Source organism: Aspergillus wentii (assembly GCF_001890725.1).
Source record: "Aspergillus wentii DTO 134E9 unplaced genomic scaffold ASPWEscaffold_9, whole genome shotgun sequence".
NCBI classification, from domain to species: Eukaryota; Fungi; Ascomycota; class Eurotiomycetes; order Eurotiales; family Aspergillaceae; genus Aspergillus; species Aspergillus wentii.
Window position 1 is genome coordinate 1,307,614 of NW_024467840.1, and position 21,163 is coordinate 1,328,776.

At 49.7% G+C, this 21,163-nt stretch overlaps 9 protein-coding genes across 9 annotated transcripts; 5 read left to right on the plus strand and 4 right to left on the minus strand.

Moving 5' to 3' along the window:
* Nucleotides 1-293: 293 nt before the first annotated feature.
* On the minus strand, nucleotides 294-2,523 carry ASPWEDRAFT_120157 (translation termination factor GTPase eRF3; the record flags this gene model as incomplete). The annotated part of the gene is made up of 2 exons (XM_040828969.1): nucleotides 294-350; nucleotides 406-2,523. 2 exons carry the CDS (start codon nucleotides 2,521-2,523, stop codon nucleotides 294-296), a joined length of 2,175 nt encoding a protein of 724 aa, XP_040684258.1.
* A 1,321-nt stretch (nucleotides 2,524-3,844) lies between these two features.
* ASPWEDRAFT_46191 (cytochrome P450) lies at nucleotides 3,845-5,554 on the plus strand. The gene is made up of 3 exons (XM_040836714.1): nucleotides 3,845-3,923; nucleotides 3,979-4,285; nucleotides 4,381-5,554. The coding sequence occupies exons 1-3, from the start codon at nucleotides 3,888-3,890 to the stop codon at nucleotides 5,115-5,117; spliced, it is 1,080 nt and encodes a 359-aa protein (XP_040684259.1). The 5' UTR covers nucleotides 3,845-3,887; the 3' UTR covers nucleotides 5,118-5,554.
* Nucleotides 5,474-8,471, minus strand: ASPWEDRAFT_177236 (uncharacterized protein; the record flags this gene model as incomplete). Its single annotated transcript, XM_040831631.1, has 7 exons — nucleotides 5,474-6,515; nucleotides 6,574-6,689; nucleotides 6,751-6,801; nucleotides 6,863-6,985; nucleotides 7,044-8,184; nucleotides 8,249-8,303; nucleotides 8,360-8,471. 7 exons carry the CDS (start codon nucleotides 8,469-8,471, stop codon nucleotides 5,474-5,476), a joined length of 2,640 nt encoding a protein of 879 aa, XP_040684260.1.
* A 324-nt stretch (nucleotides 8,472-8,795) lies between these two features.
* On the plus strand, nucleotides 8,796-10,146 carry ASPWEDRAFT_120386 (FAD-dependent oxidoreductase; the record flags this gene model as incomplete). Its single annotated transcript, XM_040828984.1, has 3 exons — nucleotides 8,796-9,374; nucleotides 9,436-9,742; nucleotides 9,806-10,146. The coding sequence occupies 3 exons, from the start codon at nucleotides 8,796-8,798 to the stop codon at nucleotides 10,144-10,146; spliced, it is 1,227 nt and encodes a 408-aa protein (XP_040684261.1).
* Nucleotides 10,147-10,271: 125 nt separating this feature from the next.
* ASPWEDRAFT_718662 (uncharacterized protein) lies at nucleotides 10,272-11,448 on the minus strand. The gene is made up of 3 exons (XM_040839203.1): nucleotides 10,799-11,448; nucleotides 10,593-10,746; nucleotides 10,272-10,534 (listed from the first exon to the last, which is right to left on the minus strand). The coding sequence occupies exons 1-2, from the start codon at nucleotides 11,293-11,295 to the stop codon at nucleotides 10,611-10,613; spliced, it is 633 nt and encodes a 210-aa protein (XP_040684262.1). The 5' UTR covers nucleotides 11,296-11,448; the 3' UTR covers nucleotides 10,272-10,534; nucleotides 10,593-10,610.
* A 1,316-nt stretch (nucleotides 11,449-12,764) lies between these two features.
* Nucleotides 12,765-14,483, plus strand: ASPWEDRAFT_177239 (cytochrome P450; the record flags this gene model as incomplete). The annotated part of the gene is made up of 3 exons (XM_040831632.1): nucleotides 12,765-13,732; nucleotides 13,794-14,253; nucleotides 14,316-14,483. The coding sequence occupies 3 exons, from the start codon at nucleotides 12,765-12,767 to the stop codon at nucleotides 14,481-14,483; spliced, it is 1,596 nt and encodes a 531-aa protein (XP_040684263.1).
* Nucleotides 14,484-14,499: 16 nt separating this feature from the next.
* On the plus strand, nucleotides 14,500-16,754 carry ASPWEDRAFT_748654 (uncharacterized protein; the record flags this gene model as incomplete). Its single annotated transcript, XM_040839528.1, has 5 exons — nucleotides 14,500-15,093; nucleotides 15,154-15,429; nucleotides 15,487-15,662; nucleotides 15,710-16,071; nucleotides 16,140-16,754. Exons 1-5 carry the CDS (start codon nucleotides 14,927-14,929, stop codon nucleotides 16,752-16,754), a joined length of 1,596 nt encoding a protein of 531 aa, XP_040684264.1. The 5' UTR covers nucleotides 14,500-14,926.
* Nucleotides 16,755-16,992: 238 nt separating this feature from the next.
* ASPWEDRAFT_718832 (RanGTP-binding protein) lies at nucleotides 16,993-19,578 on the plus strand. Its single transcript, XM_040839206.1, has 6 exons — nucleotides 16,993-17,076; nucleotides 17,131-17,162; nucleotides 17,228-17,285; nucleotides 17,350-17,418; nucleotides 17,488-17,522; nucleotides 17,590-19,578. The coding sequence occupies exons 1-6, from the start codon at nucleotides 17,056-17,058 to the stop codon at nucleotides 19,376-19,378; spliced, it is 2,004 nt and encodes a 667-aa protein (XP_040684265.1). The 5' UTR covers nucleotides 16,993-17,055; the 3' UTR covers nucleotides 19,379-19,578.
* A 200-nt stretch (nucleotides 19,579-19,778) lies between these two features.
* On the minus strand, nucleotides 19,779-21,077 carry ASPWEDRAFT_120888 (BSD domain-containing protein; the record flags this gene model as incomplete). The annotated part of the gene is made up of 2 exons (XM_040829027.1): nucleotides 19,779-20,083; nucleotides 20,138-21,077. 2 exons carry the CDS (start codon nucleotides 21,075-21,077, stop codon nucleotides 19,779-19,781), a joined length of 1,245 nt encoding a protein of 414 aa, XP_040684266.1.
* Between the last annotated feature and the right edge of the window lie 86 nt (nucleotides 21,078-21,163).

The following is a 21,163-nucleotide window of genomic DNA, read 5'->3' on the forward strand; positions in this document are numbered from 1 at the left end:
ATCCATACATGAAAAAAAGAATTCATTAAGTTTCAGTAAGCAAGCTGCGTGAGATTCGTTCCAATCACTTTTTATTCCCGTAAAAAAGAAAAAGAAAAGCGGACAAAGAATCTATACGAAAAAAAAGGTAAAAAAGTCATCATCATCAACCAGGGTAGGCCATTCTTGGAGTATCATTGTTTGGCCTCTGCCCGCCCTTGCCTCCCTTGCCATAGTAAATGCGTCGACCTCATGACTAGTTTCTTAAGATCCTGCAACCGAGAATATGGGGAAGTAAAGCATATTTAAGTAATTTATTCGGTCTCGTTCGTAATGAGCTTGGTGATCATGCCGATGGCGACAGTTTGTCCCTTCATAAAGTGTTAGCATATTGGGAAAGGAATTAGAACAATCAAGATTTCTTACCTGGTCTCGCAGGGTGAATCGTCCCATTTGGTTGTAGTCTTCGAATCTCTCGACACAGACGGCACCAGCAGTGCCAGTCACCTCGAGACGAGCAATGATCGTCTGGCCCTTGCTGGCGAATGGAGGTGGGCGCTTGCTCTTCCGGCCGGTACCAGGCTCACACTTGTGCAGGAGCTGGGCAATTGTAACTTCTTCGACGGCAGAGTGAACGTGCATAACGCAGTTGTAGCCAGCAGTAAGGATGCTCTTAAGCTCGAGAATCCTGATCTTGGCCTCGAAAGCAGCCACGCAGTTCACAGGACGCTTGGGAGAGCAGAGAACGAATCCAGGAGAGATATCTTCTTCTTCCACACCTCGGAGACGCATGCGAACTTGGTCACCACAAGTGGCGGTCGAGATCTCATCTTCTGTTTCGCCATAAAGAGCGGCGATCTGAACTTCGGTACGGTTAGGCATCAAGAGACAGCTTCCGTTCTTCTTGATAACTCCGGATTCAACACGACCCTCAACCATAGTACCCAAGTCACGGTATTTCGCGCTGACTGGCATCATGAATGGGGCATTGATCTTACGCTCGGGCATCTTCATGTCGGTGAGGTATTCGATGAGCGACGGGCCGCCGTACCATGGTGCAAGCTCCGTTGAGACACGATCCTTGATACCCAAGGTCCTCTGAGCGGAGATGGGCATGAAGAAGAGGTCACTCTTCTTGTAGCCGAGAGCCTCCAGGAACTTCGAGACCTTGACGGTACATTCATCGAAACGCTCCTTAGACCATTCGACAGTGATGTCGTCCATCTTGTTGACAGCGATGATCAGGTTTTTGACACCGGTATTTCTTGCAAGCAGGGCGTGCTCGCGAGTCTGACCACCCTTCTCGAAACCGGTCTCATACTCACCCTTACGGGCAGAGATGACCAGGACACCGACATCGGCCTGGGAGGCACCACCGATCATGTGGTGAACATAGGACTTGTGACCGGGAGCATCCAGAATGGAGAAGTGTCTCTCGATAGGACCATCGGGCGACGGAACGTCGACCTTGAAGTGAGCACGTCCAACTTCGACAGTCTTTCCCTTGGAGCGCTCCTCGTTTGTCAAATCCAGAGCCCAAGACAGATACCATGTCTCTCGACCGGCGTCCTTGGCGTCTCTCCTGTATTTCTCCAGGGTTCGCTCATCCACCATGCCAGTACAGTACAGGATAGAACCTCCCAGAGTGGACTTTCCGGCGTCGACGTGTCCGATGAAAACAATGTTGACATGCTCCTTTCTCTCACCGTAAATTTCCTTCAGTGTTGCGTCGTCAACATCGGCTCGTTGCTCATTTGCAACAGCATCGGCGTGCCGGGCCGCTTTAGCGACTTCGCCTCGAGACGGGCTGGATCTTCCGGGGCTCGATCGGCCAGAGGGGGTAGGCGAGGACTTGCCGCTCTTCTGTTCGGCCTTCTTCTCCGTCTTGTCAATAGCCTTGCTGGCGGTCACCTTAGCGCCTGCCTCAACGGCAGCAGTGCCCTTGCTGTCACCAGGTGTATCGGATCGGGAGGCGGCTGCGGGTGTGCTCGCGGGCGAGGGGGTTCCAATCGAGAGGACCTTGGTCTTGGGAGCGGCAGTCGAAGCACTGGCGCCGCCGATGGACAGAACCTTAGCCTTGGGGGGAGCGGCAGTGTTCGCGGCCGGCTTGGGAGCGGATTGGGCGGGCTGGGCGGGAGCCTTGGGCTGTTGGGCAGCTGCTGGGGCGGCCTGACGAGGTTGCTGGGTAAACTGTTGCTGCTGGTTATACCCACCATACTGGTTGAAGTTACCGGGCTGTTGACCGTACGCAGCATATTGGCCATATGCCTGCTGCTGGTCGTAAGCGGGATAGCCACCACCGTAGGCCTGCTGGCCGTACTGGCCGTAGGACGGGTAACCGCCGTATTGCTGGAACGACTGCCCAGGCACGAAAGCAGCGGCTCCGGGCGTGAAAGAAGCAGCGCCGGGCTGGAAAGTGGCAGCCCCAGGCTGGAAGGAAGGAGCCTGAGCCTGTGGCCGCGATTGTGCGTTTTGGTTCAGGCTGACGCCCTCAGTCTGTCTAGAGAGCTCATCCTCCCAGGAGTCGGGTGTTTGGCCAGCCATTGTAAATAACGCTTGGAAATGAAAAGGACGGCCCAAACAAAACAAATAAAGAAGAAGAGGATGACCGGGAACGATCGAGCGAGGATGGAAGAGAAACGCGCCAAGGTGAGGGGCCTTTTTCGCATATCGATTTTGCACCCGATGACTCAGCGTCACCCCGCCTTGGGCGCCTAATTGCGCCTATCGCGCCAAGGGGACTGTTTTGTTTGTATGCATCGACGAGGTGGTGATATCTTCTGGTTCTGTTGACATATTACTCCATATGGAGCTCAGAGATTTATTCATGAGCTTTGATTGCACATATTCCTATTGTGGGATTTATATACACATCCCAGCCAGTCTAAATGGCTCTCTATATTCAATTGGCCAGGTCGACCAGTCCTCAACCCTATCAATCTGAAGATTCGAAGGGCTCCAAGCGTGAGAAATGAAGAGCTCCATTTCAAATTAGAACCGTTTTGTTAGCGTGAAGGTGTGTGTATTTTTAGTTTTATGATTTGCTCTTCTATTTGGGTCGTTGGCCAGTATCATGAAATTCAAGGAAATGCATTCTTCATGACTTGATCGTCTCGTCGACCAGTTTATACAACCCACCAGCTATTGAAAACTGTGACCCAGAAGAAGCTTCACAGGTAATGTGCAGTTATTGATCATGAGCTTACGATAGTATTGTTTTCCATGTGGGGGAATCACACCCCACATGGCGTTCATCCGCATAAGTAGTGGCATATCCGACCACTATAAAAGCTGGGATTAAAAATTGTCAATTTTCAAACAAAGAACCAGCTGTTGCTATCGCCTGGAATTCTGCCATAATGGGGTTGACCTTTGTTGCGGCACTCGCCGTCGCTGTCCTGGCTCTGTTCTGGATGGGACAAATATTGTCTTCACGAAGAAAGTCACTCAGAGGCGAGTGCCCAGTGCCTGGACCCAAGGGGATACCGCTCCTAGGTAATACATTCCAGCTTAGCGCAACACCTCAGAAGCAAATGGTACAATGGGCACGAGAGTTTGGCGAGGTTTATCGCGTGCGCCTTGCGTATAACGACTGGTACATGTTGAACTCTCCCGAAGCTGTCAAGGAAATCATGGATAAGAACTCGGCTGTCACCTCTTCGCGCACGCCCATGCCGGTAGCGAGTGATGCACTCTCTGGAGGGATGCGCTTTCTCCTGATGCCCTATAGTCCGGAATGGCGTAGATTGCGTGCCATAAGTCATAAGCTCTTGACTCCTAAGGTCTCTGATACCTTCCAGCCATCCCAGGAATTTGAAGCCAAGCAGCTGCTCCATGACATTCTCACCGACAACCTGACCAATGCCGAGTTCTATATGCACATTCGACGTTATACCGTCTCCCTTATCATGACCTCCACCTACGGCCAACGAGTGCCGCAGTGGGTAAGCATTCCCCTGCAACAAGAGATAGTCGCATTCTGATCAATCGTTTGGATAGGAATGTGAAGAGGTGCGCGAAATATACAAGCTGATGGAGGATTTTTCCAACGTTGCTGTCCCCGGCAAATACCTGGCCGATACAATCCCACCCCTGGCGAACATTTTGCCAGAGTCACTGCACTGGTGGAGAAAATCCATGATGCCCTTACAGCGTCAGCAGGAGAAGATTTGGATGAAATTCTGGACGAGTCTCAGGACACAAATGGAGACCGGACAGGCGCCCGAATGCTTCGTTAAGCAGTTTATCGAGTCCGAGTATGAGAAAATGGGCATCACAGAGCTTCAAGGCGCGTTCCTCGCTGGTAGTAAGTTCTTCTCTTCCTTTCCGGGCGATGACATTGTGCAAGGTTAGATATCGTATTTTCGAACAATTGACACTGACCAGCCTTGTTTACCACAGCGATGATCGAGGCAGGCTCTGAGACGACATCCTCTGCCTTGAACAGCGGCGTGCTATATCTGTCCGCGCATCCTGACGTCCAGAGTCGGGCCCACGAAGAACTTGACCGTGTTGTAGGACAGTCGCGTTTACCCACCTTCGCAGACGCTGACCAGCTTCCGTACATTCGTGCTATTGCTAAGGAGATTCTCCGCGTGCGCCCTGTCACTAACATGGGCACACCGCACTATACAACGGCTGACGTTCATTACAAGGGATATTGCATCCCCAAAGAAAGTGTCGTCGCAATCCAGCAATATGCCATCCACAACAACCCACAGTACTTCCCAGAGCCCGAGAAGTTCAAACCAGAGCGCTACTTGAGTTATCAACATAAATCGGGCGTCTACGCCGCATCGGCAGACCCCCATGAACGCGACCATTGGTCCTTCGGTGCCGGAAGACGTATCTGTACCGGAATGCATTTGGCAGAGAACAGCCTGTACATCACTGTGGCCATGATTCTCTGGGCCTTTAATATCCGGCCGCCGCCAGGGCAGAAGGCCGAACAGGTCGATTTCTCGGATGAGGCATATCTACCAGGCATGAATACGCTCCCCAAGCGGTTCAGAGCCCAATTCATCCCACGCACACCAGAGATCGCCCAGCTCATCCGCACACAATGGGGGGCGGCCAAGAGGGATGGATACACATTGCGAAACGTCAAGGTGGACGTTTCAGGGGTTGCGATAGATTGAGGGCCATAGTGGATAGAATAAAAAAGGGCGGTAACTGCGTTTGCCACAATTTTGGTACAATTGACTTTCTTGTATCTTTCTATACCATATATTGTGGAAAGGTGTTTCCAGCCGCCGGTGTCACGCGATAATGTTTGATTATTTTTGCTGTTTCCCTTCTGATATATACCAGAAGTGATAAAAGAAGGTTTGGCTCTCGAGTAGGGTGTGCTAAATAGTAATTCATTAATTAATTCTCCCGCATGCCTGCCACAATCCTCGACATGTAGATATAGAAGGAGCTGGTATGCAACCGCAAATGCCACCCACATTAAACCACTATGCCCGTAACTAGGCGAAATAGCATCGGAAAAGTATCAGAGACCGCACCCCCCTGGTTCGAACAGGGTGTTACTTATAATTCGAAGAATCCGGCAATGGTCCCGGTAATTCCATCTACCAATCTTTTCGAGAAGGGCGGCGAAATTCATGAATGCGCGCCGCGCAGCTCCATGGCGATTTCGATACACGGCAGTTGCAAATGCAACTGGACCTCCGGTACGGATGAACTGGACCACGGGGCAATCCGCTGAAGACGAACTGCCAGCATTCATCTCGGCACCAACAAGGGTCCAGTCGATCTCATCGAGGAGATTGAGGGGTGTTGAATGATCTTCAGATGTCAACGAAGGAGCGTTAAGAAGATAAAAGCCGAGTACCAAAGCGGCCGCAAACATGGCTATCTCTGTATGCAGCATGACCCCGTCGGATGCCTTGTGGCGGGCCACAATGGCGATGAACTGGGCACTATGTAAACATGCCCGCCGGGCCTGCGGGGTTTGGGCCCACTCCTCCAGGGAGTCTAGGGCTTTCTGGACATGGTCAGGCCCGTTCCGGCCGGCGGCCAGCTCACAGGTATTTATATCCACCAACGAGTTGAGGCATAAAAAGTGCCATAGAAATAGGGAGTTAGTGTTGCCAGTTCTGAATTGATCTCTGTATTTATCATAGATTTGGGCAAGGAAGATAGAGATGATGTCCTTTATACGGGTATCAGAGGTGAGTGCATCGTTGGATGGGTAGAATTTGTGCAAGTTCAGGACTGGTGGGTTGGTGCTGGTCAGAGGACTGTAGTTGGATTCCAAGATATAGAGCCAGACGGAGGCGAGCAAGCCCTGAATACCGAAATCACTGGCCACATCTGGCAGCATCGCAGGATCCAAAGCCAGCGTCCAAGCATGTGGACACCATTGGTTGGGATGAGGACCAGTAGCTGCCTTCCATGATTTGGCGTTGCTTAAAGCAAAGAGCCTGTCACTACAAAGAACAGGAACTCGCATGTTTTGTAGTTTCAGAGTAGGCGGTGCCTTGAGGACCTGCCCCGAATAGGCCTCTGCGAATATGAGTGATAAAAGAAGTCTGAACAAGAGGCGTTAGAATGGCTAAGGAACGGACCATCCAGCTAGAAATAACGTACCGCTTGGCCGATTCGACTCGTGCCCAGCTATACCAGACAATATCATCATTTCCGTGAGCATTCCAAAAGCTTGTCTCGAGATCGGGAGCAGTGAATAATCCACGCTGTTGCGCTAACTGCCTAGAGTGTTAATCCTACAGGCGAGACTGAACTTTGTAGGTGAACTACCTAACTCACCGATAGGGTTTCTTGATGCAGCGAATAGACTTGTTCCTGATATGCCATTTCCTATCGATATTGTTGTACGGTCAGAAGCTTGAAGACGTATCATGCTAGGGTCAACACTAACCGGAATGACAGTGGCAATAAATAGCAGGTGAGTTGCACTCCCCAGCATAATCAGGAGCTGGGCACTTGGGCAGCGGCGAAGATGACTTGAAGTGATTACCGCGCGACAGTGATACATGGCCCCCTATTGACGAACGCATGTCATTAGAAGAGGGTAATGAATACGCAGAAATTGTACTTACCGGAAGACAGCTTTCGACGAAGCCTCGGGTCGCCTTATTATCAAGCAGTTCCAGGCCGATCAGGCACATGGGAAACAGCAGCTCGCTTGGCGTCATGGAGGCGTCGAAGGTAGGGGGATGCACGATGGGAAAAAGCACGTGAAAATGGTAGAAGTACTGGTCGAGACTCAGATCTAGAACATCGGCACTGGGGAATTGTCCATTCCAAAGAAAAGGACTCGAGTGACTCCCTTCTACGCTGCTCGCATGGGCAGATGATGGGCCAGGGTCCTCCGGGCTTATGGAAAAGGTGGATGTGCCAGGATTAAAGTAGCGACTGCAATCCTGCATTAGACGTGTCCGACAAGCTTCGGTGAAATTCCAAGTTGAATCCAATGCTTCTTGGTCTTCGGGAGATCCGAAAGGATCAGTTGGAGTGTGCTGCATGAACAGGTTTGGCATGGGGTGGTTGGCCACTTCTACCCAGGAGAAGGGGGATGACTGGTGGAGGTTGCTTCGCCGACGACCGGGCCACAGACGCTCGATCTGTTCAAATCTCTCAGCTGGAATGATAGATGCTTGAGCATGTGAGGCTGCGGAGCTTGGCTGCGAGCTGGGCATCTTGAAGAAGCCTGAAATATCACCCAAGTCAAACGCGGGGGAGCCAGCAAGCAGTTCAAGATGGCTCGGTTGGAGAGGATTATGGATGAGATTCCTTTGGTGGCCATCACTGTCTCTTGTTGACGACTCCAAATCCTCTACTGCACCACTGGTAGGGCCAGAATTATCGTGGCTCAATGGCTGCATCGTGATCTGGGGATCAAGGAAAAGAAGGGGAAACTGGCCTTCCCCAGAAGGCAAATGATGCGTATTTGGAGGAAGGGAAACGGCTCCCCATTCCTCCACCGGAAGATGGTGATTTGATTGCGTTGCTTCGGTTGAATTGGTCATCGTGGGCTGCGACGATGACCCCGGTTGACACTCGTGTTCGGGGAATACCCCATCATTGCGTTGTGCTTCGATGGGGGACTGCCCATGAACTGGCTTATCGATAGATTGAGAGCTCTCATCCCCATAGTCTAGAGGCGAAGGCGAAGATTCGGAAATAGAGCGCCGAGTTGCTTGTGGATGATGGTTTCGCGTATGTCGCGTCAACACGTCGCTGATGCCGCCGTCAGCCTCCAAAAATCCTCATAACTACCATTCCCCAATTGACCGGCTAGTACCTTCTAGCATATGTTCGCCCGCAGACTTTGCATTTAAACGGTCGCTCTCCGGTGTCTAGACGAGAGTCGATGGTTAGTGAAAGCGAGAGAAACTCGGAGAGAGAAACCGACGAGAGCGTTGATGGCGGCGGAGATGTTCTGGTTTGGAAAAAGTTCGACTGCACTGAATACACTGGAGATCTTGGATTTCTTTATCTCTCAGTCTGGAAGAACGGATGGGCATGATCGAAGTCGACCATGGCGTGATGGAGAGGAAGAGGAAGATTCGGAGAATTGGAGAAGGGAGTTGGAAAGTGGAGCACCCCAGATTTGTCATTCACCATGACTCCATAATGCGATCGTGAGGATAATTTAATTTAGCTTGATTTAATAAGGATAAGAATAAAAATAAGCATATGCATCTAAATGCATATGTTGACCTCCATTTCGACTGACAATTGTTGTCTCTACCCCACATGGCTCCTCCACATGGCGAAGGCATAATGCGGGGTGTTGAGCCTTATATATAGGCTGCGCGACATGGTGATATCGACAATTGAACACCAACATGGGTTCCCACATATCCCCCTTTGCCATCATCGTCGGCGGTGGTCCCAGTGGTCTTTTACTTGCTCTTCTCCTTGGCCGTCGAGGCATTTCAGTCCAGCTGCTCGAAGCAGCAGCAAAGCTAGATGATCGCCCACGAGCCACCCATTATTCTGCCCCGGCAGTCGCTGAACTTGGGAGAGCTGGTCTCATCCAAGATCTGCGTGCCCAGGGAGGCTTCACACCTAATGGCGTATGTTGGCGAAAGCTCAATGGCGAGATTATCGCAGGCCTTCCCGGGGCGGATCCAGACGAACCGAATGCCATGATATGTCTGCCATTGAACCAAGTGAACGAGGTGATGCTGAAACATCTGCCTCAGTATCCGTCCGTATCCATACACTACGATCACAAAGTTATTGGCGTCGACCAGAGTGACACCGTGGCGTGGGTCACTGTCGAAACACCGGAGGGAATCAAGACTCTCGAAGCGACGTACATTATCGGGTGCGATGGGGCGAATAGTCAGATTCGTCGCTCTCTATTTGGCGATAGAGAATTTCCCGGCTTCACCTGGGAGGAACAGCTGGTGGCAACCAACGTGAGTGGTTGAGTTTGTTCGATGAATACTTGTTCTTGCTGACCCGTATATGTTCATTCAGACTTACTACCCCTTTGAGGAATTCGGATATGATCGAGACTCGAACTTCATCATTGATTCCACAAATTGGTATATGGCAGCGCGCATCTCAAACGATGGGCTGTATCGGATTACCTATGGCGAGCTCCCCGGGTTAACCCTGGAGGAGTTGAAAAAGCGTCAAGCCAGCAAGTTCCGAGAAATGCTCCCTGGTCATCCAGAGCCCGATTCCTACCAGATAGTCAACTTCAGTCCGTACAAAGTTCACCAGCGGTTGTCTAAGAAGATGCGTGTTGGTCGAGTTCTCCTAGCCGCTGATGCAGCACACTGTAAGTGCTAAACGGTAGAAAACGGCCTCAGGCCGTTGGCATAGATACTAATGGATAACACAGTGTGTAACCCATTTGGTGGATTCGGCCTTATGGGTGGCCTCGTTGACGTGGGTGGTTTGTTTGACTGTCTCGCTGGCATCTACGATGGTGTAGCAAACGACAGCATATTAGACAAGTACGACAAGGTACGACGAGCAATATACGAACACGTGGTCAACCCTGTATCGTGTGATAATCTCCGGCGAATGTTTCAAAAAGATCCGACGACTGCCTTACGGGACGATGGATTCTTGCAGATGTGCAAAAAGGCCGAGACAGACCCTAGTATCTTGAAGGCGTTTGCTGAGGGAGCCAACGCCCTCTGTTACGATTTCACCCAACACTACCATGCCAAGAGGTGAAGCATGTAGATACCTTATGGTAAAGATGGTCTCTTTCAGAAATATAGAAGGAATAGACAAGTTTTCAATATGAGGTGTCATTGATACCACTGTCATCTCTACAAACTCAAGAAGCAATAATAAGAGTATTTGGGTTATAACCAGCTGGAATTGAATATAACTAGGGTTTCATCTGCAGATAAATTAAAGGAGAGAATATGTTCCGTTGCCATCATAAACAGTCGTTCACGATCCTTATCAACAAGGGATCATGGGCTGTACAAAGGAGTGTATCGTATATAAATCATCAAAGCGGCGTCACACCATCAATCAAATTATTGGTCGAATTATCAGTCGAGTCATCAATGAGCATATATGCTCGGTTCCAAATTTCACCAGTATCGGGACTCTGTTTGAGTTGCAATCAGTTCACTGTGTTGGGAATAAAAGACACCCGTAAAACTTACCATGCTATCGAGGCAGAGTCATTTACTGGTTCCATCCCCACTGTCCCTGCTCACGCTGCTCCTGTTCTCTCTGCTGCTGCTCGCGCTGCTCTTGCTCACGCTGCTGCTGTTCCTGCTGGCGCTGCTGCTCTTCCTGTTGTCTCTGTTGCTGTTCCTGTTGGCGCTGCTGCTGCTCACGCTGCTGCTGCTCTTGCTCCCTCTGCTGCTGTTCGCGCTGCTGCTGTTCTCTCTCCTGCTGCTCACGCTGCCATTGCTCCTGCTGCCATGGCTGTCCCTGACCACGCTGTTCTTGCTCACGCTGCTCACGCTCGCGTTGTTCTTGCTCCCTCTGTCGCTGTTCTCTTTCCTGCTGCTCACGCTGCTGTTGCTCTTGCTGCTGCTGCTGCTGCTCCCAAGGGCCCCAGCGACGGCCATAAGGGCTGCGCAGACCGCTTTGCTCGTAGCACTGAGCCTTCTCAGAAGAGCACTGCGCCTGGTTGGCGTAAGGCGCAGTACGGCAGGCATTGTCGAGCTGGTCACAGCAAGCAGCAGCCTGGGAGTAGCAGGTGGAAAGGTTGGCTCCAGGCTGGGAGCGGCACTGGTTGGCGTTGTTGACACACTGGGGGATGTCCCGGGTGGTGAGGGCGTTGTCGACGGGGAGGGCCGTCACGGTGGAAAGGGCGAGAGCCATAGCGAGGCCAGAAAAGATGGTTTTGGAGAACATTTTTTGGGGAGTTTGGATTTTGTTTTGTTTTGAGATTGGTTCGGTTTGGTTGTTGGTGGTTGGCTTTGGGGATTGCTTGATGAGAGAAGACTGATTGAGCTGGTTGAGAATAAATTGAACACCCGGAATTCTGGACGTTTAAATATTCGAGATGCGACAATTGATTGAGGATGAGACCTTGGTGCAAACCAAGAGAGATGGCTGCCATGAAGCAATTGCATGTATATATGCAAGGGGAATTCGGTATAGTGGAGATCCCCGGATTACGCGTAACTATTCCAGAGGCACATGCCAATTGCCTCTGTTTAATGTTGGCACTGCAGATCGAACTTGGAGGAATAACCCAATTCCAAATCTAAAGTCCTCCGAACAAACTTTCGTACGACAACTTATGCAAGGACCCCCAGTCAATGGTCTGAACGATATACACCTGGCAATGCGTATCAAGGGCATGAGTGCCCGATGTATTAGATAACAGATTCAATTGAATCTATAGCTGATCTCTACGTTTAAGTTTGAAACAGATGATCAATCTCACCGATATACCTCCATGGTTCGGGTCAAATGTCGGTGACAGGTGAGACATCCAGTCATCGATGATGTCAACCTGAGGGCATTGGCATTGACAACTAGCGACGGTATACAGCAGAAAATATATTCGCTCATATCACAGCGACAGAAAACCTATCTGGAGGCTTTCAATTACCGATTTGTTGTCCGCCATTGTGAATTTAGTCTTCAAGGGGGGATCCCACACGACATTGAAAGAGGAAATTCCCTGGAACCTTCTGACCAAGAAGAGAATTCAAAGATGCAATATTCATGTTGGACACACCGTCAGTAGCCATGGAAAGTCAAATGACATAGATCGATCCCAGTTCTCGTTGGGTGGTGCATAATGGAATCGATTACTTCCATTCATTTATGTTGGATGTGGATTTCGAGCAAGGAAGGAATATCGAGGGTGTATCTGGGGAACTCTGATACCAATTGGCAGAGTATCTGTTCTCTCTATCCGTTCTCTGGGCTGACAAGGCGGTTAAGTGATCCTTCTTCCTTTCCAAATCAGTAGAACACCGGCGATATGGTCGTCCCACAGCTTGTACTATGGTGGGCTTGAATAAAACAAGTGTGCTGATGGTTTTGCGATATCAGGCCGCGAAGTCCACACACTATGACTCCCAGTGTCGATTCCATATATTCACCCCACATACAATTCCATATGGTCCTTTTTGGCTCCTTAAGATGGAGTATCCAAATTTTAATCCACCCCACATAGACAAGGACTTGAACGCGGGGATAGAGATTGTGGGAGCGTATTGGGATTTAAGGGGCCGTATCAAAGGATTCCAATCCTGTATTTGATGTTCTCCAAAAGACGAATATCTGTCTGTATCGGCAGTATTTAAATGCGAGCGCTTTGCATCTGGAGAAACCATTTTATTCGCCAAGATAGCCATCGTCTTACCATGGGTGACCACTTCACCGTGGCGCGTAGGCTATTGTCCAAGATTGCCGACTATCTGCAATCGAAGACTCTCACAACACAGCACGCCTTGAATGCTCAAGCCATTATCTTTACCTTTGCAACGGTATTTTCATTGCTGGTATTTTACCGTGTACTTCTTCATCCTTTGGCTCACGTACCAGGCCCCTTCCTCGCAAAAGTCAGCGGTTTCTGGCGCACCTACCATTACTTCCGGGGAACATGGCACGACGACATTATCATGCTTCATAAGAAGTACGGGAGAGTTGTTCGGATCGCGCCAAATGAAGTGGCAATCGTCGACGAGCAGGCCATGAAGAGACTCTACGGCCATGGTCAGAACGCGCCCAAAACCGACTGGTACAAGGTCTGGGAGGTGCCCGATACCGCTCCACAGCTATTCGCTGAGCGTGATAAGAAAGTCCACGGATTTCTTCGGAAAAGGCTTGCAGGAGCGTACTCGATGACCTCGATGATGAAGTATGAAGTCCACATTCAAGGCTGCCTTGATCTCATGTTATCACAGCTCGCGAAGCATGCCAAGAAGGGCCATGCGGTCGACATGTCGAACTGGACGAATGCATTCGCGTTTGATGTGGTTGGGGAACTGGCTTATGGTCAACAATTGGGTCATCTGAAAACCGAGAGTGACGTGAACGGCCTCCGCAAGACAATCTTCAATGGATTCTTTCTGATTTCCAATTTTGGTCATATTCCCACTCAAGGATGGGCAATAAACAGCAGATTGACCGCGACCATAGCAAAGCTCTTAGGAGCAGCGCCGCCTATGGATTCATTCCGAGAATGGACCTCCCAGAAAGTCAGAGATCGCATGGACAACATGACAGATCAGAGGCGTGAAGATATGCTAGCTCACTTTTGCCGAATGAAGGATGCCAAAGGGAACCCGGCAAGCTTCGGCGAGGTACTGATGGAAGCATTAAACATTATGTAAGTTGTGCTTCAATATATATAATTCTCAAACGAAATCCAGTTGACTGACGGACCCTAGTGGTGCCGGTGCCGATACTACCTCTATCGGTATGAGAACATGCCTGTACCGTCTTTGTCTTGACAAGAAAGCATATGCTCGGGTGCAAAATGAAGTTGATCAATTTTACGCACAAAACGGCTTGGTGGAACCGATAAAATACCTCCAGTGCCAGCAACTCCCTTATTTGCAGGCAATCGTCAAAGAGTCCACACGACTGCTGCCGTCAATCGTATACCAGCTCCTTCGTTACGCACCGGAGAACTTCGAGGTTCGCGGCCACAGAATCCCAGCCGGGACTCCTGTCGGGATCAGTCCCATTGCCCAAAACCGAGACACAGATATTTGGGGGGAAGATGCAGATCTCTTCCGTCCTGAGCGTTGGATTGAAGATACTGCGCGAGCCAAATATCTCGATAGCAACAATATGACCTTTGGTGGAAATGGACCTAGGATGTGCATTGGGAAGAATATAGCTCTGGTAAGTCTGGGGTTCTCAAAATTTTGAATCAACCTGCTTGACTAATTGGTTTGTCTATCCAGGTCGAATTGCAAAAGTTCATCGCCCAGTTCGTCTACCATTTTGACTTCGAGCTCATAGACGAGGAAAATCCTTGGCGGATTACGACGTACTGGTTCGCTTATCAGCATGACCTGAACATGAAGCTCCGTTTAAGGCCAGACCGAATGCCCCGTCCTGTTTATGATTAGCTTTTTGGGTCACCAACTCAATCGCCCTGGTTATGTGCTTTATATGATGGTTCCCGCATAGCGAAGTGATACCTGCCTGCCGATAAGATCCCCAAAATGTGTTGTTACTTCTTCAAATCCCACCCTGCAGTATTTCGTGGATAGGAAAGCACTCCACATCCAGATGTTTAGTTGTTCAACATATGGACTTGATCATTATATTGCCTCAGGGGATATAACGTAGTTGGTATTTTTCATTATTCCACAATGCAGGCAAACCTAGAGAGCAACATTGCGGGAGGATGGAAATCCTCACCCCACACGCTGCCACTCGGCTTGTGTGGGGTGTTGGTAGGTGGAGTTCTGGATTATTATCTTCTGAAGCTGCATTTAACCTGCCAGTCATCCACAAGTATTTTCTAGTAGTCATAGCAGGATCTATTGACAGCAGAGCTTGAATCCAGATGACGCAGCAGATTGAACATCCGGCACTCGGTTCCATAACCGGCCTGCAGGGAGACGGAGTGATCCAATTCCTCGGTGTGCCTTATGCCACTCTCGAGCATAGATTTGCGCAGCCGCAGCTCATCGAGAAAGTCGATGGTAAATCAATAGATGCAACAAAGCTTGGGTAAGTCGAGATATCCTCTTCCTATTCCTCTATGGCATATCATCCTGACCACCTCCAAAGGCCATCTTGCATCTCACCACCAGCGGGATGTGATATGGAGCATGGGTTCATCCAGCAACCCCTACCTCAGCCAACGTATTCATATTCAGAAACCGAGTGTCTGAACCTTAACCTCACAGTGCCAGAGAAGAAGAGTCTTGGTAAACTGCCCGTCTTCGTTTTTCTGCATGGAGGTGGCTTCGTCATCGGCTCCAATGCCTGGCCACAATATAACCTAGCACGGATGGTCAAACTGTCTACTGATCTAGGAACACCAATTATCGGGGTAAATGTGAAGTAAGCAGCGATATATACCACAGTGTTAAATATGGTTCCCAGGTTAATGTATCATAGTTATCGATTAGGCGCATTTGGGTTCCTGGCTTCTTCTGAACTCCAAAGCGCAGGCTTCAAGGCTAACCGCGGGATTCGAGACCAACAGGCTGCACTGAGATGGGTGAAGAAATTCATTATTGGATTTGGTGGTGACCCAGGCAGAATAACGGTGGTGGGAGAAAGTGCTGGTGGAGGTACGTAACGATCGATCATGTGCTGGTCCACCGACTTACTCCCGCAGTCTCTGCAACTTTACATCTCTTGTCCGAGGAGCCTCTCTTTAAACAACTCGTAAGCATGGGAGGCACGTCACTCTTGATGAAACCGCTTCCACCTCCAGTGACAGAGTGGATATATGCAGGCGTACTCAAGGCTTTGGGCTTGTCGGACTTGAGCGTGAAAGATCGGATTGAGGCATTGCTCAATTTACCAGCAACTGATATTCTCACCAAGGTTCCTCCAACATTTCCGTTAATACCTGCCCTAGATGGAGATGTAGTTCACTCCAATTTGACCTTTGCCGATTGGAGGAACGGTGCTGCAAGCAACCTCCCAGGATACAGTTGGTGTAAGAGAGCCATGATTGGTGACTGCCAATATGATGTACCATATAGCCCTGCATACCATTTTCTCCTTCACGTATAGCGAATACTAATCATGTCCGGTTATAGGGAAGCATCCTGGCGTACATGTTATTGCCACGGAAGGCAGGGATTGCCGAAAGTTTTCGCAAATCTGCTGAAACCACTTTGCCCGACCATCCATCCGTTACCCAGAAATTGATTGACGGCTACAATATCACGCCGAATGTCCGAGATGACGAGGCCATGAAAAATATACTGCATTTCGCAACGGACATCGCATTCTATGCCCCAGCAGTAACCCTTGCGCAAGCATGGCCGGCTAACAGTGCTTACCTGTATCATTTCAACGAGCCCAACCCGTGGGATGGCAGTGGAAAAGGCGAGGCGACCCATATTCTCGACGTCGCTTTCCTATTCCAGAACTACAACGAGAAGCTATCGGACGAGCAAGCAGCTTCGGCCAGGGCGTTTGCGGCAGACATGATTGCATTTGTGAACGAGAATGAGCCATTCCAAAGCCATGGAACCAATAAGGCAAGCGCAGCACAGGTATATGGCATTCGAACACCAGGAGGGGTTGCAACCGTGAATGGAGGCAAGCCTGAGGATTATGGGAGAAGGTCCAGAATCTGGGACCTTGCCAGGGAGGTTAATCTCGACCAATTGGCAGGGGTATGGGATAGCTTTGTTGCTGGTCGATAGACGCTTCGTTTTGTATTTTTTTTGTTTCTTTTCAGTTCAAAGGTAGAATGTTAGAAGAAATTAAGAGCAATTTGTCCATCGAATCGCCTGATGTTATGGAGGGGAACCACGTGATATTGGTTATAATTTGATGAGTAATCATGAGATCATTTCCCGTTAGGGTATAGACCCTGATGTCCAAATACGGTGATGCCATTTCGCGGGACAAAACATCCTTTGATACAGACAACTTCTGGCGGTCGTTTGGACCAGCTTCAAATAATTACGAAAGAAGGCAGAAGAGCCTTCTTCCAATACCAAAATGGATGCATTCCTGACCAGAGTAAGTTCTCGTTTCTTTCTCTGCCTAGAACCTTGACGTTGACCCCATTGATAGCTCACCCAGCAGGCGACGAATTATGCCATTCGGTACGAGGGTTTTCATGATAACAGATTCTTGACAAGAAAGAAAAGCTCACATCTCTGGCTCTTAGCTATGGAATTTCTATCACGGCCGGTTATGCGTTCCGTCAGTCATCCCGCCTGCTCAAAGTATGTTTCCCTGATATGATAGCCTCGCGGGGCATCGGGAAATTAATTCCTTTTCGTACGGTAGAATGTTGATAGGAGCGAAGAGCGCGATGAGTTGCTTTCATTGCAACAGCGTCTGGAAAGCAAAATTCAGGTTTGTCTCCTTCTCCATTGCATCGGAGTTTGAGAACCCCGCATAGTAACATTCTGGCTCGGGATCTAGGTCATTTCGCCTGCCATTGATATGATTGAGTTGATGTGAGTTACTAAACTCTTACTATACTTAAAAGTCGGAGAGTATTAATTATTACCTCTTCCTGTACAGTGCTGCACGAGGCAACACATCTCTGGAATCTGCTGTCTCCCTTACACAAAGTCTCCGACTGGATATCCAAGCCTTGGGTCAACGATTGGCAAAGGCCGCTGCCTCTGAGGAACTGATTCGAAAGGGTGCGAAGTCATCCAAGGACCGATCTCAAAATGACGCTGAGTTAAAGCGCATCATAAGGGACATAAAAAGACTCCTGGTTCGAATCGAGGATGCCGTACCCCTCATGAACCTGGCCATCACTACATCCGGCGCGAAACTGTCAACTAACCTACCTTCAACGGTTTCGCCATCTAGGTTATTGCAGGCCAGTACTTTCATGACTGCTGGAGATACACAATATTCTATGTCTCCATCGCAGGCAGTTCAAATAGGTCCCACGCTTACATTGTCCATGTATATGCTTTTTGCCAGCCACCTTCGCCCACATGACGAGGAAGGTACTCGCGAAGCAACATGGAAGGAAGTCATGCATAAAGCTCGCTTGAAGCTTCGCCGAGTGCCTATGAATCTAGCGTTCAATTTGGAAGGCCAGAAAGGACAACTACATGCAGGAGCAAGAGTAGACGAGTTCGCATACCAAATGCTTATAATTGAAGATCTGGATGACGGGAGAGTTCATACGTTCGAGGATGGCGAACCCCAACCTCATAGCTATGAGGGTGTTAAAAGTGCTGGGATTCGGGAAATCCTACCTATCCATCAAATCTCAAAGATTTTTTACGCCGACACAGGGAGGATTCTCAATATCAACACTGACGGCGAGACTAACAACCCGGTGTTGCTTCTGAAAAGAGATATCAACGCCATACCTCCTCGTCGCATGGTTGAACGAGACGAAGCAGATTTCGATTATGAAGAATCGGATCAAGAAGAGGAAGTGGACGAAATCCAAGCGCAGCTTGATGCACAGTTGAATGGAGAAGGTGCTACGACGAATAACATCAGCTTTGATAGCTCATCGATTCCGGAGGAATGGCGACTACCTCAAGGTCTCGACCCGGAGTGGATAGCATTTGAGGTTTATAACGAAGACGAATCGTCAGATGCGGAGTCAGAGGCAGAAGCTCCCCCATCACCTTCTGATGATCTTGATCCGCAGATGTTGGAAAAATTGTCTCTTGAGCACAATGAAAGATCTTCTCCCTCCCGAGACATCTCCCGACCTTCATCCTCATCGCAACATCTTACCCCGACCACCGTTTCAAACCCCATATTCAACAATATACAAACCTCCCTATCCCTCCTCGAGACCCTTCTTCGCCTGATGTCTTTGCAACAATTCCAACAACAATCCCATCTCTCCATTAGTGACGAACTCTTGAATTTCTTCTTGGAAGAATCCTCAACCACCGGTGCTGGCGGCGATGAGCAGCACCGCCAGCGCCTCCGTGCAGATGCTAGACGCAAAGTCGGCTGGGATCCATATGACGAAAGTCCAGTCAAGCGACGAGGCGAGGATTACCAGTACAGAGGAACGCCTGTTGGGTATCCTCGCGATGTCGATGACTATCAATATTCGCCTAGCGACAGATCTCGCGGATATCAAATTCGTTCGCGCGAAAACACGCCTGAAACACCGCTACCATCTCGTCGTTCTCCTTCTGTCCAGTCCGATATCAGGCGTCGGAACATGTTCCGGGGCGTATCGACTTTTACCGATGAAGGGTCAAGGAGGGGATCCCCGCTTTCTAAAAGACCTGCAACATTACCGGACGATAGAAATACTGCAAAGCCAGGTGGCGATGACGAAGCCGATTCTGGTGCTGAGACGAAACCTGAATAAGGAAATTATTGGTGCGCCATAGGATATGCGAACCTGAAAGATGATGTATATGTAGTAAAGATGATCTGACGAATCAATTTTGGCAAGCAAATAGAGATGATCCCATGTAAATAGGTCTAAATACAATCCATAGAATTCACAAAATGAGACCATATTAATTGATATCAAAACTATCGCTGAAAAACAAATACATAGTAAGCTAAGCGAAAACCCCAACAACGCCAAAAAAAAAAAACAAGCACCTATAACACCTGTAAGCACGGTTGCTAGTTAAATATCCTCAGCTCTCGGTCATGGACCAGCCAGTGATCAGTACTGAACAACCAGGATTCAGAATATAGACAGAATCTTACACCCGGGAGGGGATTTAGCTAGCTCATCGCTGTAGGAGGGAAAAACTCTACTCCCAATCCTCCTCATCGCTTTCCTCGGCCTTTGCGGCGGGGACAGGGCTCTTTTCCTTGGGACTACCGGGTGCCCGGCTGGTAGTGCCGCTGACAAGGTCGTAGCTAGACTCACTGTCGGCCTGGGATTGCTGGTCATTAGAGCGACGTGGCTCATTGGGCTTCGGGGTAGTGTTATCGGCGGCAGCATTCTTGGTGGTGTCTGCTTTGTTGGACTTGACTTGAGGGGTGGAGGGGGAAGTGGATTCCTCGTCAGAGTCGTCATCCCAGGCGACTTCTTCCTCTTCTTCCGCGTTGGCACCTATAGATTCGACAGTTAGATCTGTATACAATAAACGGGAAGAGTTGAACGCACCCTTAAGGAGCTCCTTGCGCTTCTGTTCTTCCGTCTCAATGACGAGACGGAGGAAGTAGTAGCGGCGCCAGAAATCGGTGTACTCAACAGTCTCTGGCACAAGCTTCTCCATCGCAGACCGAAGTTCAGGGTACTTTTCAAGGTCGGCGGCGATTTCACTAGTCTTGCTGTCGACGTTGAACTTTTCCTTGAACGCAGGCCACTGGTCACTGACAGGGTCCTTGTTGAAGCTCTCCAGGTTCGAGTGGATGACATGCAGCTGAGCTTCAAAGCGCGTGGCGTGGATGACCCTCTTGCCCTCGGCATCTTTGCTCTCAAACAAGAGCTTGTCCGACGACTCCGTGTCTGGAGGAACAATGCTCACAGCCTCCTTCAATTTCTGACCAATGTTCATGCCAAATCGCAAGATAGCTTCATCTGCAGCTTCCTCCGCCTTTTCAATCTCCCTAAGTCGCTTAGCGGCTTCGGCCTTGAAGCGGGAGAGGAAGCCCTCATTCGAACTGCCTTCACCCGCCACATCCCGAGAACCCTCTGCCTTGGGAGCTGTAGGCGTAGACGGCTCATCCTTCTCGTCCTTCTCATTCTCCGTGCTCCCACCCGCAAGACCTGTACTAATAGACAGACCCCGTGTGCGCCCGACGATAGTCTCCCTCAGGTCCGAGAATCCTTTGACAGCCTCCTCGCTTGCGGCCGCATATTCCTGTCGGGCACCTTCATAATAAGTCTCTCCTTGTTTGCGAACATTATCCCACAGTCCACCAATGCGGACACCCCATGGACTAGCAGAGAAGGCGCGGAATGTCTCTTGCAGCTCGGTGTTAAGGTCGACGTTCGGTCGTTGGTTCTCGGAGGTGTTATTGTCGTCTTGGTCGCCTTCCTTCTTCGAGGAGTCGTTGGTGGTGTAGATCTCCCCCTGGATGTGATCGTACGCGAGATCCATGATTTTAGATATTGTCGCCAGTAGAAGACGAATAAACAAGACTGCAGGTTCAAATAAGAAAAGCAAGCACCGCCCCTCGACGATTG

Bases quoted from the DNA above. Each gene is read 5' to 3' on its own strand.
- ASPWEDRAFT_46191 (XM_040836714.1), top strand. From the start codon at position 3,888: ATGACCTCCACCTACGGCCAACGAGTGCCGCAGTGG. The intron at 3,924-3,978 runs GTAAGCATTCCC...TCGTTTGGATAG, and splicing joins GCCAACGAGTGCCGCAGTGG to GAATGTGAAGAGGTGCGCGA. The intron at 4,286-4,380 runs GTAAGTTCTTCT...TGTTTACCACAG, and splicing joins AGGCGCGTTCCTCGCTGGTA to CGATGATCGAGGCAGGCTCT.
- ASPWEDRAFT_718662 (XM_040839203.1), bottom strand. From the start codon at position 11,295: ATGTTCTCCAAAACCATCTTTTCTGGCCTCGCTATGGCTCTCGCCCTT. The intron at 10,747-10,798 runs GCAGCAGAGGGA...CAGCGCCAACAG, and splicing joins GAACAGCAGCAGCGCGAACA to GAACAGCAACAGAGACAACA.
- ASPWEDRAFT_718832 (XM_040839206.1), top strand. From the start codon at position 17,056: ATGGATGCATTCCTGACCAGA. The intron at 17,077-17,130 runs GTAAGTTCTCGT...CCCCATTGATAG, and splicing joins TGGATGCATTCCTGACCAGA to CTCACCCAGCAGGCGACGAA. The intron at 17,163-17,227 runs GTACGAGGGTTT...TCTGGCTCTTAG, and splicing joins GCGACGAATTATGCCATTCG to CTATGGAATTTCTATCACGG.